The 21,197-nt window shown below is 34.7% G+C and overlaps 1 protein-coding gene across 4 annotated transcripts in view; it reads right to left on the reverse strand.

The window, feature by feature from the left end:
- Positions 1 to 21,197, reverse strand: part of LOC143248940 (ankyrin repeat domain-containing protein 16-like) — a 42,997-nt gene that overhangs the window by 6,991 nt on the left and 14,809 nt on the right. For all 4 annotated transcript variants that reach the window (XM_076497962.1, XM_076497960.1, XM_076497963.1 and 1 more), the window contains exons 5-7: positions 13,812 to 13,989; positions 6,005 to 6,154; positions 2,842 to 3,065 (exon numbers count right to left, since the gene is read on the reverse strand). In XM_076497962.1, the coding sequence (XP_076354077.1) occupies positions 2,842 to 3,065; positions 6,005 to 6,154; positions 13,812 to 13,989 (552 nt within the window). The remainder of the gene's footprint in view (positions 1 to 2,841; positions 3,066 to 6,004; positions 6,155 to 13,811; positions 13,990 to 21,197) is intronic.

The following is a 21,197-nucleotide window of genomic DNA, read 5'->3' on the forward strand; positions in this document are numbered from 1 at the left end:
GTTAAAGCCAAGGTATATATGGCAACCAGGCAATTGAAAAAATCTCAGATAAAACATGTTACATATGGACTCGAATATCTGGAGAGAGAGGAAAAACAATAAAGTCAAATGTAGGGAATGAACTAAGACATGAAGAAGAACCATATAAAACAAGAGAGAGAGAGAGGAGAGGTACCATACCTAACAAAAACACATACAAAAATCATGTAAAAATCCTATCTAGATCCATAACAAAATTGGTAGAAGACTTAGCAAAGGTAGGTGATGGGAAAGGATTGTCAAATCCCCTTTGCCATGAACAAGGTTTTTAGAAGATATATTAGGTTCAGAAGAAAGTCTAGGCTGCATGAAAAATTCCATTTCCTATTGCACAATAGCCAAAACTTCTTCAATGAACAAACAGGAACCCAAAACCAATTTAGTTGTTTCTATAGCATGAACAACATCTTGGTGTCCCACAATGAATAAAGTATAAATTACCATCACTTGTGAATCCATAATGTTGAACTAAAAGGCCACAAAATCTACAGTGAAACATTTTAAAAATATATTTCAAATTTAACATTTATATAACAGTTGGTAATTTAATATACACTTTCACAAAAAACAAAAACATCACAAAAGCTCTTAAAAGAAAAAATACACCTTTACATATAGTGCCAAATTCAAAGTTATAATTAAACAATCAGAATAGTGTGTGTGTCATAGTCTTGTTGATGAAGGATTGTAACATACTGATTTGCATACAACAACGTAGTAATGTTACGTAGAAAAAAGTGAGTTTAGATGGGAGCCTCAAAGCCAGTGATGTGCAAAACATTTGCATACAAGAAACAAAATGAATGAGGTGGAATGTTCATGGAAGCAACGAAAAAAAAAAAAAGAGTACATTTATGATTTTTGAGAGTTGATAAATCTAGAAAGAAATGAAGAACTAGTATTAGGCAGCCTTAGTCCAAGTCTCCAAGGTGTCATAAACTCCTCTGAAAACTTATGGGCAAAGAAAAGAAAACAGACAGAGAACACAAAGACAAGAATGGGAAAGATGAACAGTAAAAATTTAAATTCATTCTGTTTGTTTTCTTTTTCTCTTATTGACTACCTCATTATAATCTGTATTTATATATTTTTGTATGGAAGTCACTTGTTATGAACTAACAATCAAAGGAAGATGCTACTTAGGACAAAATTAATCTGGTTTAATAAGTATAGCTGATTTAATATATTTTTCTTATGCTCTAACTTATAAAGATCTGACTGCACAGTTCAAATTGCATCATAATAAATTTATCATTTGACTCCTGCAAGCACCTTCTGCAAGATATTAAATATCATAACGATTGTGTTTCAACTGTCGTTTAAGCTGTTTATCCACAGAATTTAACAGCCTTTTAATACTGCTAGTTCCATTGGCTTATAGGTTTGGTACATTTCTGTTATAGGCAGTCACAGAAATACTCTGAGAATGGTCTGTTTGAATAGTTCATTCTGCATTCTACTAGCTCATTACTCTATAATAGCATCACAAATTTGTTGAAGTACAAGAAGATAAACAGTTTTGCTAACACTAACATTTTCAAACCATGACATTATATACAATTCAGTTACTATCAAATGCAACGAATAAGCGTATGTTAACTTTTCTGAATAATTGACATTAAACCACTAAACAGGTTAGCAACATGGCAGATACTATTAGATACTAATTCTAACACAGTCACTTTGTAGTTATTTGCAATATTTTGATGTGTCAGACAAAAGCTTATAGTTGCTAACAAGAATAATGAAGCTAGATATAGAATATTAATAAAAATAGTCCTAAAATACCTAAAAAAATTAAATTCTAGAGATTTCATAAAATTAGAAGGAACAAGAATACATAATAAATATGACTAACCCAACATGTGAAATCAATGAGAATTTTGTGAAGTAGTTAGTTTTCAGTTCAGTGTTTGTAATGATAATTATTACATCTATTCTGCTATTCAGTTACTTAATGAACTAGGTTTTAATCAAAGCTAATTAAGTTAGGCATACACCTCAATTTATATTAAAACAATGTACTTAAAATCAAAGCTAATTAAAGTTAGGCATACACCTTAATTTATATTAAAACAATGTACTTAAAATCAAAGCTAATTAAAGTTAGACATACACCTCAATTTATATTAAAACAATGTACTTAAAATCAAAGCTAATTAAGTTAGGCATACACCTCAATTTATATTAAAACAATGTACTTAAAATCAAAGCTAATTAAAGTTAGACATACACCTCAATTTATATTAAAACAATGTATTTAAAATGAAGACATTTAGTTACAGATTCTCTGTTTATTTATAAAACTAAGCCTCAGAGCAATCATAACTTTTACTATAGCATATGTTACTAAAGAAATAAATTACTTCATTATCATCATGTGAACTAAACTTCAATAATCTAAAATTATTCAAACAATAATAGAAGACATTACAGCAATATTTTAATCTTCCAAAACCAGATATGCAGAATAACAACCTTGTGCCTATACTGAACAGATGCAAGCACTAGAAGTTGCACCAACCACCAGTACTTTCTTATACACACAAAAATCAGATGTAAAGAAACAAACAACTTTGCAGCTGTATCAAACAACTTCAATCATTAATAGTTGCACCAGCAGCTAGTATTTCAATACAAGTGGGTAAACAGAAACAAACAGCCTTATGACTACATTGTACAGCTTCAACCAATATTTTCTTACACATAAAAAGGTAAAAAGATACAAGCAATACTGTTACTACAAAAGAATACTTCAAGCACTAACAAAAACAACTAAAAAACCTGATAACTAGTACTCACCTGGAACTAATGGTGGAAGGACATTGTCCAATGTAGCCTCACAGCTTGCTCCTGCTTCCAGTAATATATTCATTCCTTCAACATCACCCTTAGAAGCTGCAAACGTAAGAGCTGTTTCATACAAATATGTTCCTCCATGTAATGTTTCAAGAGTAAGGTCTGATCTCTCCAAGAGTCCATCTGCAGGAAATCCAGATGTGAGGAGAAGCTGTAGACACCCATAACTAGTTAAAGAATAAACCATATGCTCTAAATTAGCAATAACTGAAGATATAGTAGTGATGCCATAAAATATGACAGAGCAGTAAAATCAGATATATTCTTCTCTGTGACAGAATTTTTAGCATTTATAAATGCATGAAACAAAAGTAATTCCATATATAAAAAGCTCCAGTATATACAATTTCTTTATTAACAGTTATCTTATATTAGCAATAAAACAAGTTAGTGAATGAACAACACTATGTAACAAAATTTTTACTTTTTCTCGTTCCTAAGCAGAAAGTGTCATTTCTCAATTGCTTATGCCTAAAGTAATGAAAATGACCTATTTTTCTCTTCAAATTTGCTTTTGTGACCTGGATAATGAAATTTTCAAATTTACCCATTTTCCAGAACATTCCAGATATATTCAGTGCTGAGTAGCTGATAGAGAATTTTCTCAAACTTACAAGAATTTTCAAGATCTTTCTAGATTTGACGAGCATTTTCAAGAACCTTTTAGAATTTTCCACAGTAATATATATATACAGGGGCTCACCACTTCAGTTTAGTTCTAGATGCCTAAGTGAACACATAGACCTATCTGATTTTATCAGAAATGGCATCAAGAAGCTGCAAACATTCTCCAGATGCATTCTGCTATGCATGTGGCCAATTTATCAAAACAAGAACAAAGCTGTTACAGTTCTCTGTAACAGCAACTGCTAAAATGTGTGAAGCCTACAAGGCATATTTTGACATGCCTGTCAGGATCAAAACAAACCCTGGGCACCTAATTTTACCTGCAAGCACTGCAAAAAACTCCAGAAGGTAAGATGGACAATTTTTGCTTGCTTGAATAGTAAGATTTTATATTGTACAAATTTTAGATCTTTTAAAATTTAAATATCTTTTGGTGCACCTCATAGGGTAATACAACCACATCAAGACCTTGCTAGAAGCCTTGAAGTATGATGAATATGGCTGAGAGATTATCGAAGACTTCAAAATGGTGGCATTCCTGATGGGTCTCCAAGGAGGATTTACTAAGTTTCCCTGTTATCTTTGTCTTTGGGACAGCAGGGATGCCGCAGCACACTACAACATGAAGCATTTGCCACAACGGACCGAGTTCTCTGTGGGAAGGCACAATGTCAAGTGTGAGCTACTAGTGGACCTCCAGGAGATGTTGTTCCCACCACTGCAAATAAAATTGGGTTTTATGAAATAATTTATCACAGCTCTTGATAAGGAGTCTGCAGCCTTCAAGTACCTTCGAGACTTCTTCCCTAAGCTGTCTGAGGCAAAAGTCAAAGCTGGTGTCTTCATTGGACCACAAATAAAGAAGATCCTGGAGTGCACAGAATTCCCCAAGAAGCTCAGTAGAAAGGAAAAAAAAGCTTGGGACAGCTTTGTCACAGTGGTTTGGGGTTTCTTGGGTAATCACAAGGCCAAAAATTATGTGGAACTGGTTTAGGCTCTAATGAAAAACTACATCAAAATGGCCTGCAGGATGTTCCTCAAAGTCCATATCCTTAGTGCTTATCTTGATAAATTCAAGGAGAACATGGGAGCATCTTAGAGGAGCAAGGCAAGCACTTCCACCAAGATATACTGGACTTTAAACGCTGCTACGAAGAAGCATATAATGAAAACATGATGGGAAACTATATCTGGGGGCTGATACTCGAAACTGATTTACATTACAGTCGCCAATCTCGAAAAACTACTCACTTCTAAACATTTTTGTATAACTTTAGTATAAATACATATAAATCTTGACTCATATGTTGTTTTATTCAGACCTTATGTAAATGAAAATGTACAAATTTGCCCATTTTTACATAGAAAATAGGTTAATTTCTAAATTTCATTATTATCCAGGTCACAAAAGCAAAGTTTGAAGGGAATAATGGCCATTTTCTGTACCTTTACAGCATAAGCAATTACGAAATAACACATACTATCCAGAAACAAAATTTGTGTTACATAGTGTAATGGAATTAAATCTACACTAGCTTTTTTTTTTTTTGCAGCTAGGTGTTCCTTTAAAGCATTTTGTTACATTCTGTAGAGAATTAAATGTCATACACATTTATATAATGCCTAACAGTAGCAGAGCAGTATGTCTATAGATTTACAACATTAGAAACCAGTTTTTAATACCCATGGATGGAAGAGCACAGATAGCTCACTGTGTAGCTCTGTGCTTAAACTACAAACAAACATTCACATAAAATGACATTTTGATAAATGTATCATGTACCTCTACAGTATCATACAACTGACTGATTTAGCATTTTGTTTCATGATTAAGTTTTCCAGGAAATAATAAACTAGTTTCAACTTTAGCAACATTCACACATTTTAACATTCCATTACATAAACACAAACCTTGAGAAGAAGCTCTGTCATATAAGAAGAAATAGGAAAGTTCTCATATACAAACAATTTTTTGACATTGGGCCAACAGTAGTATGTTGACAGTATTTTCTTATACCAAGCACAAAGAAGGAAATTTCAAGAAATCTGATTGATAATACAGTTAATTTATTACAGATAAGCAAAACTTGTACCTGAAGTCTTATTAAGACCAAAACTCTTCTATAAAAGATGTTGCAGTGTGTAAATATGTGTACGACTTATTTGAGAAAATGGCTAGAAAAATATTCACGAAAAATACAATTTCCTTCATCCTTTCCAATAATTGTGTTTCAAAAAATAATATAAAAGTTTCATATACAAGAAATTTGGAAAAGAACCAGAACTTTTAGATGATTCAACTTCTTAAGTTTAACTTGATTAGAACCATTTATCTATTGGCATACTTAAAACCATAATAAAGAAAATATGAAAATGATGTATTAAATGTAGCCCATAAAAATATAACCAAATATATTTGAAAAATAAAAATTTTAGACATCTTTTAACACAACATTTACATCCATAACTAATTAGTTACCTTTGCCACTCTATGGCAAGATGCAAAGGACTAACAACATAATCTGTGGTGGCCTCTTCTTCTGCTTGTTGTAAAACACCAACATCCTGACGTTGACACAGTTTGATCAACTGACCAATGTCCATGTGTTCTAACAACAGCCTAACACTTCTGAAATTTAAAAAAAAGATATAAGGGCAAAACCTTAAAATACATTAATTTTTCATCTTGTAATGTAAGTATATTTACATTTGCTGGTCTTAATTTCAAAATGTTCAGCTAGTATTTTACTGTATAGGGCAATATAAAAACTATTTTTTATCAAAAAAAGTTTCATTCTTTAAATTTTTTTGCTTAGTTTTAATGCTATAAACCAAGTATTCTTATTGTATTAAACCCATTTATGTATTCTTTCTTACATGTTGATATGTTTCCTGTAGTGAACTGATCAACACTGAACACAGCATTTCAATTACAGTTGTAACATAGCTTGATACTCAAAAACCCAAACTTTCACAGTTAAACAAACTGCTTAAGAATTCCATCTTTCAGCAACTCAAACCTAAATCCTTTTTTTTGTGTGTGTGTATATATATGTCTATCACCAATTATTCTATAACACTTATGTTTTCATACCCCAACTGCCTAATTTTATACACTTATCTGTTTTTAAATAGGATATATTTCCATAAAGGCTTACACTAGTCATAAAAATATCAAATTATATCCAAATCTGTTCAATATATCATGGAATATAAACCACATCAGTGGGAAAACTTTTAAAAAAACATTAAATTACTACTTAACTAGCTGGAGTACTAGTCCCTTGGATGGAAGATATGTAAATTTGTGATTAATGAAAGGTTATTCTACGACATGAAAAGTTGCTTCTCTTATACATTTAATTGTAAGAAATGCAAAAATTCCCATAACAATTGCAAGATAAAACATATAAAACCACAAATTTGCATGTATCTCCACATGGATGCAACAAACAAATCTGGTGATGACCCATCAACAGGGGAAAAGTAGTGGTAAAAAAATGCAAAAATGCTCTTAAAAACTGCAAAATGCAAAAAACCACAAATGTGTATGCTTCTTTCCATGGATTCTCCATAAATATCTATATTATTATGTACATTCATTAGTCACATCTCCTCTGCCAGAGCATGTGCAATGACAACCAAATGGCAAATATAGTGTTAAAAGCACAAGTTACATATTTTGGCTAAAGTTGCATTAACAAATAACTGTATACAATAAATGAACAAAACCTGTATCTTATGGTTTTCCATCTAGTCTTAGTTTTCTGCTCCTATATTGCCTATTGTGAGTGACTCTTCCATCAATGCACTTGCACATTCAGATTTGTAATACTATACAAAGACATTACTCCCTCCCAATCCTCTCCCAGTGAATTGGGAGATAAATACATACTACAGAGATGCCAACTATTTCAAATGGCTGAGCATAATGATTGTAGACAGAGCCCTTTCACAGTTTTAGTCCTTTTAGATTTGCCAGAAACAAGACAATCTGGTGAACGAGGCCTCTTTTTTTTCCATTGTGAACAATCGCATTGGTGTTTCTATGCCGCTTAGAAAACGAGAAATACCCATCTACATGAGTGCTGATTGGCTGACAAGCACTGATGACATAACTATAGATTCCCCACGTACCCAGTATGGAGAAGCACCGCACTCAAACTATTGGTAGACGTCAAAGATGCAAATATTTTTTATTATTTCAAGCACAAACATGATTATCGCAAGTAGCCATTTGGACTATCTTTTATTTATTATCAAGATTTATTTGTATCTCACTAGAAATTTTCTTTTCACCCCTTTCAAGCTCTGGGGGAACAATTTATTACTTTACTGTATAGGCCTATATAATATATAATAATTTGGGAGTTGCAACAAGTCGTAATATTTGTGTGTATGAGCGTATAGTCATAAGGTATACACCAAAATCGTAATGATTACGCTCAAAACATAATGGGTGGCATCTCTGCATACTATGAATATAAGCCTTTTGCTCTGTACATTAAACTTACACTAACACAAAGCTTGGTACAGGTGACTGCAAACATACAGCTGTATCTACACATGTAGCATGCTTTAACTAGGACTTTACAATGTATACATACATAATTTATTATATAACATTCTTAGTTGTCATTATTAGTTGCTTATGTATTCACCTAAGTCTTATTACTAGATAGTAGCTAATTTATACTTATTAGCCTGTATCCTACATTTTGGTTGCTAATCTGCTACCATGTTCTGGAAAATTCTGAGATTGTGTTGATGGTGGTCAGAAGTTGAAACTAGGTCTTTACTAAAAAAGAAAGTAAGAGGGATGCAGCAAGATAAGCCCCAAATACAAATGGTAAAAACAAATGCTCAGCATAAGCCCTGATACTGGAAAACAAAGGAAAAACAAAAAGTTATGGAGTATAGGTGGGTTGTGTAGCAAGAAGGAAGATGGATTGTACGACAATGATAATAAGGACAAAACATAACAAATCTGCATTACCAAGTCCAGAAATGATGCATGTCTAGATACATCAACTGAAGCTGAATGAGTGCACAGTAAAGGAGGAGGAAGGAAAATGCTTTCAAAGTCTTTGTCCTCCTGTCCAGCATCCCCAGGGTAGGAGAAACCTGGTCAGGTGAGCCACCAGCCTGCATGACAATTCTATTTTTTTAGCTGAAAAGTGCTAATAACATCACACCCATGGTCAGGAAAAGGCAGTAGCAGATGTTTTTGTGACAATAAACCAGGAGTTCATCACTGAATTTGAGTGAATAAGTACACCAAGACAAAAAAAAAAGTTGTAAAAATTAGGTGTTGTAGAAATAAAAAATTCAATCATAAAATTTGACTCATATTTAACAGTTGTTAGATTATCAAAGTTCAACATTTAAGTTAAAAAATGAAGTAAAAAATAGCAAAATTTCACAAAATATAAAACTTCATAGCATGGCAAACAATACATCTAATATCCTGAGTGCAAAATCAAAACATGAAGTTAGACTCTGTAATCAGAATGAGACAGCTTTGCCAGAAGTGTCAGGAATGCATGTGGTGCTCCTATTAGTGGATGGGTGACACATTTTTGCATGCTAAAGTGCAGCTGTACCATGTTAAAAATGTGGGGATAGATAGGAATATCAAGACTAGTGGTGAGCAAAAAATTGAACACAAAGAGAGCAACATTAATCAAGATGTATTGTATAGGAAGAAAAAGGTCAAGGCAGCAACAAGGACCCCACCAAGTGTTATACAATGTTACATTACTTGTCTTATTAGTGTATTTGTTAACATGAGTTGCACCTTTTGCAACATAACTGTCACAATATCAACAGGCAAATAACTTCCTTTGGCAAAAACTTTAGTGAAAAATGATACAATGTCAAAGTTAGCCATTAAGGCTTTGATTAATTTAATGTGTTTCTAAAGTTAAAGATATCTTTAAAATAGGAGTCTGCAAAAATTATTTGAGGTGTGAGGGCACAGACAATGTATTTACCAAGATTAAAGTTAAAGAAGCCATAAGTATCCAGTCTTGTTTGTTTAGTTTGGAAATAACCATATAGTTGTGATGTGTGTGAATCAATTTTTCTTAGATAAAAGTAAATATCTTCAGTAATCAAGTTATCTTTCTTCATTTGCAACAGGGTTTTGGTCAGTCATTTTTCATGTGTTTATTGGGTTGTTGTGATAGGTTTACATTTTTTATTGTTTTATAGGATGTTGTTAATTTTGTTGATATATTCTGTGTTGTTCAAGATAACAGCAGTGTTGCCTTTGTTAGCTTTTAAAATTTCAATGTTATCTTTTTCAAATTGTTGGTGCATTTTACCTCATTGATTGCAAGATTTATTTTTGGTTTATGGGTCTGGTTAACTAAATGGTTTTATTAGATAATTCTTTGAAAAAGTTAAGTTTTTAGGAACCTTGGGTAATCACATTTTGTTACAGGTACCTATCATAAAACTCTGGCAGTCAGAATTTTGAATTAAACATTGTTGGTTGATATATATGGTGGTAGTAGTCTTTTGTTCTTTTGTGTAATTAATCACTAGTCTTCTGGATAATTCTAGGCTGGTCTTTGTTCAAAAGTTAATATACTAAAGAATCTTAAACACACAGCTTCAAGACTTTATTCAACTGAGTACATAGATGAAGAAACCAACTCTATAAAGCATTCCCTCATTCACATCAACAAATTTCCACTAAATATTGTTAAAACATTTCCATACAACCACTAAAACAAAAACATCAAATTGAATTCACAAACAAAATTGACACTTATACATCAAACAACATAACATAAAATTATACTGTAGTTTACTATTTTTCCCTGACATCAGCTCAAAAATAATCAACACTTGTAGACAACTTGTCATCAAACATAATATTTCTGTTAACCTCAAATTCACCCTACTCTTGGCACTAAAATAAAATCATTATTAAAGAAAAATTACATAGAACCATACAATTCCAACATCATTTATAAAATAACATTGCAGAACCAAGTAGAAAATTAGAGACCAGACTCACTAAACATAATAAAAAATTCCTCCCATGTTTACTACCATTGCAACTCAAAAATCCACAATACACCCATACAAAACTTTGTCATTCTAAACAAAAATGTAACATCAATAAATGTAAAATAAAAGAAGCTATCTAAATTGAAGCAAACAGTGCCACCCTAATTCAACATCCCAGGGTACCAAGATACCTCTATTAGACTGTAAATCAGTGTCTTGTCACATGATCTCTTTCTTCTATATTGCATACATATACACTCGTGTATCTCTGTAAAATTCTTGTTCCTGAAGATAACAAAATCCTGTTGAAATGTCGTACATTTATAATAATATTTTCCATCATTCAAGCCAAGCCATCTCAAAACTTTTAGAATTCATATTAATCACTAAAAGGTTGAAAATATAGAGTAAGTTTGTAAAAGTATTTATTTCAATAAGTTTCAGCAAAAATAAATATGTCATAGCACAACTGCACTAAGGGAAAGATTAAAAATGTCCATGTATAAATGTAGAGGAAGCATCTCACAAGATGATGTCACACTCTTATTAGTAGAGGAGACTGCTGGTGATACATCATTCAATAGTGCATTGTTCCTATTTTAAGGAGGAGTTTCACAAGGCTAGTGGTATACAAATATTTAAGACAGATGAGTGCAGCTTCATGAGGAAAAAGCTAATGTGTACACAGAGGTTACTCATCACATCAGAACCACAAACTGTAAGTTGAGCACCTCAATCACTATGTGATGCCCAGCCTTATAACCCTTAAACCTTATGTTTTGCATCTCAAGTTAACACAAACTACTGATGTCAAATTTGAAGTTCTAGGCTAAGGAACTTTCATATTTTATATTAGCCTTAACAGCAAAGCTTTTATAATATTCTGTGTTCACTGCTGAACTGTACACCATTTCTCTTGCCGTGGATCACATAGAATCTAAGCAGTACTCAAACTCCACTATTTATACTGACTCGTTTACTTCTCTACTGGCTCTAGAATTGTTTCATGTTAGTTCACACCCTGTTCTCACCAATATTCAAAACCAACTGGCCCATTTCTCCTTAACATCTACTTCTATCTGGTTTTTCTGGATACCAGGCCATGTTGGTATTCGTGGGAACGAGCTCGCTGACACTGCAGTTCAATCTGTCTGCTCTGGCACTATCACTGCTGTGCCTGATCCTTACATGAACTATGGTCCTGTATTCAAGGCTCAGCTCCATGCCAGCTGGCAACTGACTTGGAGTGAGCAACATGAAAACAAGTTTTTCCAAATAAAATTCTCTTTTAGGCTTTGGTCATCTTGCTTCTGTAAGGATTGGAAAGAGGAAGTTGTGCTAACTAGACTACGCATCGGTCACAGGTTTTTAACTCAGCCAATAAAAATGTCAAAAACTTTCAGTTCAAATTAAGGAAAACCAATTTGGTAGTTTTTGAACAAAATAGCTCCCCGCTGTTGAAAATGCTATAAACATTTAATCCCCATATCATACTTTCACATATTGAGAATTTAAAGTTTTTAGTCTCTGGTAATATGAATTTCCCAAAGAAGATTTTCTATAAATGGGTCTATTAATAAAATGGGCAAACTATTTGAAGTTGTATTTTACACCATCAGAACAATAAAATATATAAAACAAGGTTACCATTAATCTTGAAACCTATATAAAGTAAATGGGAAATTTTTTACCTTCCAACTTATTAACAGGCCTACTGAAACACCTTTATCTGGTTTCAATCAGTTTAAACTTGTAATATGTCTTTTATTGCACAATGTTGTGAAGTTTCGAGCTCACACTTGGACTATCCATTGATAAGTGAATGATATCCCCAAATGTGTCTCAGTATCTTTTATCAAAGAATCCAAGATGTCTGTTGATGTTAAATGACCAATAAAATCACTGGTAAAATATCTTGTACACACACAGTTTTCTGATTCATTCCAGAACCATACATGAATGCTCACTTGGTTTAACTGGTTATTATTTAATCTCTCATCATCAAGTAACATAAACTCGATTTTTTACCTGCTCCTCTAGCAATGAAAAAAAATAAATTCTGAACCATAGTATGTCATTTAACTCAATTCCTTTTCAGCACAACAGTACTTTTGAACTATGACTATGAAAAACAGCTGCTAGAAGTTTGTTTTCCTCTTGTGACTTGGATAAAATATGTCTGCTGGCACTATGCAAAGTTCATAAAAATTTGTCAAAAAAATATTTCATCTGCCACTTTCTTTGATCCAACAGAATTCTGACCATGTTGATTAGATATAAAGACTGGAGGTAAGGTCTAATTTTAACATTGTTAAGCCTTGATTGGCATGGTGTCTGGGCAGAAACAACTGCAACTTGATCTACATAATATGACATAAGGTGTTGTAACAAACTCCAGTCCTGTCCTACATTTTACATTTAATCTACCCTTTCTAAAAAAAAGTATTTCATCATTAAATCTTTAGATTTGATTATTTCTAGTTTTCTGCAATATTTTGTGCCTTTCTTGTGATTTTCAAGGTCATTTTCTTCTCTCCCTCAACATAAATTGTTTTTCTACAGACCGTAAAAAATGTTTTGTGTTTGTTGAGTCCATAGTTCTCAAATCAATGACAGTAGGGGCCATATACTATCTAAGCATTGCTTAAAATGCATTATCCCATTTTCAACTTTAGACATGCTTACATGCTAGATGTTTATCCTCGATTGTTGTTTAGAGCCATGTGAATAACTACTCATGCTAAAATGTGGAACAATACCATCAAACTGAATTATAAGTACACCTAATGATGGTTCTGTTATTTATTTTCATGAAAAATATTACTTGATTGCTTAAATAAATTTTTACGTAGATTTATAATAAAGATTAAAACCAGACACTTTGAAGAAATACGCATTTCTATTGAACTTTTTATATAGATCTACAACTAAGATTAAAGTCACAAATTTCAACAATTTGCCTTCAAAATATCATCTTTTCAAGATTTTCAAGCACCAGTGCAAGCTCCACTTTTAGAGGTATGTGTGTGTGATCACCTTGGAAAGATTTACTAGAGATCTCACGAACTACAACTGGAATTTATTGACACAGATTCTAAAGTGATGATTTAAAATATGCTTACCCAACACAAGTTTACAAATATATGAGCAAACAAAGACAAATAAGCATGCTTTCAAAAAAGGCAATACATCTTGAAAAACTTAAAAGCATTTGAATTACTGACAAAGCAAATCATTACAGGAATAAATCTCAACCTTGTACGTACTCAACATGATTACCCTGAACAGCTAGGTGCAAGGCTGTAACATTATCCACAGTGCGAAGATTAGGATTGGCTCTGTAACTCAGAAGCAGCTCCACACAGTCAGTGAAACCTTGCTGAGCAGCTATCATTAGAGGAGTTGCCCAGTCTTCAGCACCTCGGTTTATAAGTCTTTCCTGCCCTGTTATCCCAAACAGAGATAAGCTCACCAGCATGGTACAATTACATTTATATTTAAGCTTAAGTTTTAGTCATATAACCTAAATACCATGTATGATACGGCATATACATTTATATTGCAACAAACTGACAAACTCATCATACTCATCTTTTATAAGTGTACTTTAAAGTTTATTTGAAATAATTGTCCTTAATGCTTAAACATTTTCTAAAAGTAGCACACTAGAATGCAAGTTTTTAAAAATTATTATTCTATGAAATTGTTTATATTTCAAGTAATTTCACTTTTACATTTTAATGTTTCCCAGACCATAAACACAATTTAACTAACAATATGAATATTTAACATCAATCTGATGTTTCAGTGGGCAAGTTCAAATTGTATGAAACTGCAGAAACAGTAACATTTTTCTACAGTGAAGATGTATTTCCAATAGATTTTTACCTCCATTCACAGAATAACTTCCCCCAGCATGTACTGCCTTTTATATGCACACATTTTCTCAGGTCTTGCGACTAGCTTTAATATTCCCACCTACCCCTCACTTGTTTTCATGTGAGGCAGCTGCATGACAACATGCATATGAGCATGAGACAACCCTACACCAATAGGAGCATGACACAGCTCCAAGCACAAATAATTCCCTCTATATAACTTAGCCCAAATTCACTTCAAGACTGAGTAACAGAAAAAGAAAAGACACTGCAAATGGAAAGGAAGTGAGAGTTCAGAAATAGAAACAGCTAGAATCACACATTGAATTCATGAAGGGACTGGTGTAACATTACCTAGATAAGCCCCCCTTCATAAAGCACCCACTGGAAATCCATGGGGTGTGTGAATAAATGGTATGTAAGACACCCAATGGGACTGTTGAGTTGAAAAGTTGTACTATGCAAGTTTCAAGAATAAGTAGACTGGGTTAGTCAACACTGACAACTGAGCAGAACCTATATATATTCTGAGCCAGGTATACTCTTTACCTGTGAAAATTATGTTACAATAAGGACAGAAACATAGGAAGAGACCCATAAATTAAATAAAGAAACCCCTAGTGTAGAGTAGCTAGGGCATGGTGGGCCATTAATGAATAGTTCAACCTCAGTCAACATTAAAAATACCAAGATAGGAATATCCAGCCCATGACAGAAAGAAGCTCCTCTACTGTTCACCTTGGATATGAGAATTGTAAGGAAAGAAGATCAACCATTCCATGGACCTGCATCATCACATGTGCATGTCCAATACAACCAACACAAGTACCCTCCAGAAACTGACATCTAGATTATGGTAGGAAGACATACAGCAAAGTGGTGATTCTACTAAGGTACAGAAACAGGCAGCAGTGGGAATAAAATGCCCAGTCTACAGTAGGAAGAGAGTAACTGGACCATTCGCACGTAAGGGCTTGTGTGGCAGGTCCAGCTCTAAAAGACATCAGTAAACCCCAGAAACTGATATCTGGGCAGCACTAAGAAGAAAGGATGTACTAGATTTTGGTAGAAATCATCTGGTTCACAACCAGATGGAATCTGGAACAGTATATCAGGTTTGGGGTGGGAGTGTCCATATACCATCCAAAGTGACCAAACACCACTACTAACAACTGAATGAAATTAAGCACACTCAAGAGAAAGCCTCCACAATTTACTACTCCAGCAGCTAGAAATTGGTAAATGATAATGATTCTTGTACTCCACTTCAAGAAGTGGAAAAACATGTCAGAGAACCCAAAAAACCTCAGCATCAAAGATAGTGCAATGGATAACCCCCAAACCATTACACCTATTTTTAAAAGCAGACCATTCCCGATTCAGTCAAATGAAGAAACAAGAGGGACAAGCAGCAAATCTCCTTTTGCTTACTCACATTAGTCCTTGAGTGTACAATCTGGAGCTAAAATATTCATCATACAAAAGAGACCAACGAAAAACATACAAGCTGTATTGTGGAACACCATCTCAACAATGGGACTGTCGAGTTGAAAAGTTGTACAATGCAGGTTTAAGAACAAGTAGACTGGGATCCATTTATATGAGAAAGGCCTCTGTAAAGGAGAAAAATAGAAAATGAGCACCTACCCACAAACAGAGCAACTGTAAAGCTAAAAAAGGCCAACATTTTGGGAAAAGACCAATCCAAGTAGAAGATTACACAGGTCCCATGATATATTGTACAAGAGACATTAAAAGAAAACAAATCAGAACATCAACATCACACCCCAAAAGGAGAGATGGTATAAGAAACAAGATGACATGTACTCAAAGGGAGAAAGTATGTGTGTATGGAGGATGAGTTTGAGGTTCTGAAAAATAGGATGGTAGAACACGAGGGGGATGGTGAAGGCAGAAGGAATGAAACGAGGGTGAGACTTGGAGAAGTGGAGGCACAGGAAAATCTTATGAAACAGAATGTTACTTATGTTACTGACAAGGTGGCATAATAACTAACAATGATTGATATGGAAAGCCTTTTATTAAAAAGAAACAACAGGTATGGGACAGTATGATGAGATGGGGAAAACCATGGCAAGAAGACCAACAGCAGCATACATACCACTTATATTGGTAAACTGACACAGAAGAATTCTGGGAAGCAGTACATGGAAAGGTCTGGCCTGTCTAACAAGAGACTTGGTAAAAGCCACACATGAATATGGAATGCTAAAATAGAAGGATGTAGCACACCTGATTGAAGTTGTCTGAGGAGGATGGATGAGAAGGGGAGAAGAATGAACAGATGAAAAGCAAGGAACCAAAACCTGATGGACAGTGAGCAGTTCCAAGATACTGATAAACAGAGAGGACTCATTAACAAACCAATCGCCCGAAATCTCCTATGTGTCCAAGATATCCACCCCAACCTGAAGAGAAGCATACGTGAAGAGGTGCACCTCTGGATGAGGAAGAGAAAGAGGAATACCTACTATATTGTTCTATATCTGACCACCAGGTGAAATACACATGAAAGGAAGGATGGAGATGGAAAGGGACATCCAAGGGATACAAACCAAGATTCCACTTACCTTGTGAAGCATACTGACAATGTTGCATGTAGGCTAGACTGAGGGGAACTAGAACCTTCAAGGAAGTGCATGTACTCAAAGGAAATAGAACTGCTCGTGCAGTTAGAGAAGACAAGGAGGAAGCTGTCTGAACCAGAGGCTCTACAGACTGCAAACAAAGGGTAGAAGGGTGGATTTCACTGAAATGGAAATTGAAAAATGTCCTCATGATTAGCAAGCTATTGATTGGGAGAGAAGGACTTCTCTGCCTTGACAAACCAACCTACCCATGAAGTCTCTGGAAGAAAGTGAGTGTGAAGGGAAGAAGTGGCATGGAAAGGAACTAGAAGTAGCCAGTAATCCATATGATGGTAAAATCACAAACCCATGGAAGAAAAACACAAAGGTCTTGTCAACTCAACAAATAACGTAAGGAGCCAGAGCTAAACTTAATGGAAGAGCATTAAACTGGTAAATGCAACTACAATGAATAAAACAAGGAAAATACATTTTAACAACCTACTGTATTTTGATAGCTTCTTCAAAAAATTTAAATAAGAATTGACATAAAAATACCAACACTCTCAGCAAATTTTAAAACAGCTATATTCGAGAGATGTGTTTCAAAAATATCCAATTGTGCTTTTTATTGACTTGTTCAAAATAGTTGAAACGTATGCTTTGTTCCATGACTGAAATTCTTTCAACTGTTCACAGTCGTTTTCTGTCATTACAAACTTTGAGCATTATGTGCTGGAAATGTGAAGGTAATATTGGTTGGTTGGTTTGGTGTTTTATGGCACAAAGAAACTAGGCTATCTGTGCCAAACATCTAGTAAAAAGTTAAAGTAAAATAAGTAAAATTCATAAAAGGAAACTAAGGTGAAATAAAACAAAATTTAAAAAAACACAACATAAATAGCATAAAACCAATGTTTACATCTAGGCTACAAGATTAAAAAAAAACTCCAGTAATACAATTTGTAAAGAACTTTTTGTAGCATAATTGTAATTACCATAACTCACCAGGAAGATTAATAGGTAAGTACAAAAACCACCATCAGTCACCTGAAGTTGGCCTTTCTAGTCCTGGTTCCGAGTTATTTGACATTATGGCCATTTTCAAAAAGTAAAGTAATAAAAGTTTTAAAAGACTTGTAGCAAAATTGTAGAAATAACTCACCAGGACAATTAACAGATAGTTCACACAGCAACATTAGTCATATGAAGTTGGCTTTTCCAGCCCTAGTTTAGAATATTTTGACATTACAGCCATTTTCTAATTTCAAATCAAACTAGATGGACTGTGATTCTTAAAAGGGAATCACATTAAATAGGTCTAATGTATAAATTAAAAAATGTTAATAGCATTAAAAAGATTAATGGCCTTTAAAAAACATTTACAAGGTGGACAGTGTCACCATCACCAATAACACTGTCTAACATTATGGACAAACCTTGGGACAAAACATGTTTAAAATGGTACCGTCACTGAGTCATAACGACGGCAAGACAGTAAAATATGGCTTATTTTGATGAGTGTTATACGGACTACACATTGGTGCATCAGTTCCAGATAAAAGAAAACAATGAGTTAAAAAACTGTGACCAATGCGTAGTCTAGTTAGTACAATTTCCTCTTTCCAATCTTTACAGAAGCAAGACGACCAAAGCCTAAAAGAGAATTTTATTTGGAAAAACTTGTTTTCATGTTGCTCACTCCAAGTCAACTGCCAGCTGGCATGGAGCTGAGCCTTGAATACAGGACTATAGTTCATGTAAGGATCAGGCACAGCAGTGATAGTGCCAGAGCAGACAGACTGAACTGCAGTGTCAGCGAGCTCGTTCCCACGAATACCAACATGGCCTGGTATCCAGAAAAACCAGATAGAAGTAGATGTTGAGGAGAAATGGGCCAGTTGGTTTTGAATATTGGTGAGAACAGGGTGTGAACTCTAAAAACAATTCTAGAGCCAGTAGAGAAGTAAACGAGTCAGTATAAATAGTGCAGTTTGAGTACTGCTTAGATTCTATGTGATCCAGGGCAAGAGAAATGGTGTACAGTTCAGCAGTGAACACAGAAGCTGAAGAGGGGATTCTGCATGCAACCACCGAACCACAACAAACCATGGCAGAGCCCATACAGTCACCTGATTTCAAACCATCTGTATAAATAGGAATGGAAGGATGGTTTAAAAGATGTTCAGCGAATAACAGACAGTATTTCCAATCAAAGAGCGTCTGCTTTTCTCAAATGACTTAAAGATAGATCACATTTGGGAACTGTAAGAAACCAAGGTGGGATGGGCTAACCAGTGGATACAGCAATGTTATCCAAGAACATTCATCCAACTGTTCCTGGATAAGAAGGCCAAAAGGACCAATGGTAGATCGTCTGTTCTGAAAATGTACGATCCACTGAGGAAGGAAAGCACAATTCCAGGTGGTATGCTTTGGTAAGGAACGACGTTTCGAAGCATAGAGTAAAGACAGCTGCAAACAGTGTAGGTGCAAAGAAGGTTCATGAGACTATGTATAAGCTCTGAACTGGGGAAGTGCAGAGCCAAAGTCATTGATGATGAATGGGGTTCAACATCTTTAAGGCTGAAGTTCTGGCAGAGCCATAGACTAGTGATCCATAGTTGAGATTCAATCAAATAAGAGCACAATATATCTTTAGCATAGAACATTGATCCTCTCTCCAAGTGGTGGAAGAGAGGACACGGAGAATGTTCAGTGCTCTTGTACATTTTACCCATAGCTGCTTGATGTGTGGTATAAAGATCAGCTTACGGTGTCAAAGATAAGCCCCAAAAACTTTGTCTCAGAGACCACACATAGCACAACTTCACTGAAACAGAGTTCAGGATCAGGGTGATTGCCCCATCGGTGGCAAAATTGCATGCAAACAGTTTTAGAAAGAGAGAAGTTAAAACCATTTGCTGTGTCCACTTCAGTAAACGATTGAGGGCAGTCTGTAGCTGCCGCTCAATATACCTCATGTTCAAGGACTGACATGAGATGCGAAAGTCATCGACATAGAGCCTGTTTGCAATAGTGAGACGGAGTTGTTCAGTGATGGCATTAATCTTGATACTGAAAAGTGTGACTCTCAAAATACAGCCCCAAGAGTCTCCAAGTTCCTGTAGAAAAGAACAGAAAAGTGACAAACCCACATGAACTTGAAATCTCCCAGCTATTAAAATTTTTTTTAATAAAAATGGGCAAATGTTCATGTAACCATATGTATGGAAGTCTCACAAAATGCCATACCTCCATGTTGTATCATAAGCCTTCTCAATGTCATAGAATATTGACACAAGTTATCATTTGAAAAAGGCTTCTCTGATAACGTTTCAAGTTGAATCAGGTGGTCCACGGTAAAATGTTGTCATCAGAACCTACACTGGGTGGGCTAGAAAAGGTTGTTTAAATTGGAGAACTAAACAAAATGAGCATTAACTATCCTCTCTAAGGTCTTACAGAGACAGCTCATCAAAGAACTTGGATGATAGTTTGAAGGAATCTTGGGACCCTTCCCAGGCTTAGAGAAAGGTAGGACAATAGCCTGGCACCCAGTATCAGGAAAAACATTCTCCTGCCAGATCCAGTTAAAAACAATCAGAAGAATAGTAAGAGAAGCAGGAGATAGATGGCACATCATCAGGTCCAACCGATATACTACCAGACCGATGAAGAGCCATTTTGAGTTCCACCAGTGTAAAGGGATGATTATAGTCATAGAGACAATCAGCTCAAAAGGAAAGAGGTGATCCCCCTGTCCAAATCTTGATGGCTAAAAAGGTGGAGGAAGAAGCAGAAGTGCTAGATACCCAGCAAAAGCTTTCAACTAGAGTATTGGCAAAGCTCCAGGTATCAGCTACCTCTTGGCCATCAGAGAGCAAGATCAAGATGGGGATAGAATTATATTACCTACTGACCTTTCGAATCCTGTCCCATATGACTTTGGAACTGGTGGTAGAAAATATGCTGGTTGTGAACTTAATCCAAGATTCCTTCTGACTTTGATGTCTTACCCAGTAAGCATGTGCAAGGGCCTGCTGGAAAGCAATGCGGTGTGAGAGAGTTTGATACCCACAAAAAGTATCCCAGGCCCATTTTTTCCAGCCATGTGGAAGGAAGGATTCCACCACAGACAAGGATATCGTGGAAAATATGTCAATATTTTAGGAATAACATTGAG

This window comes from Tachypleus tridentatus, chromosome 4 (genome assembly GCF_004210375.1).
Source record: "Tachypleus tridentatus isolate NWPU-2018 chromosome 4, ASM421037v1, whole genome shotgun sequence".
NCBI lineage: Eukaryota > Metazoa > Arthropoda > Merostomata > Xiphosura > Limulidae > Tachypleus > Tachypleus tridentatus.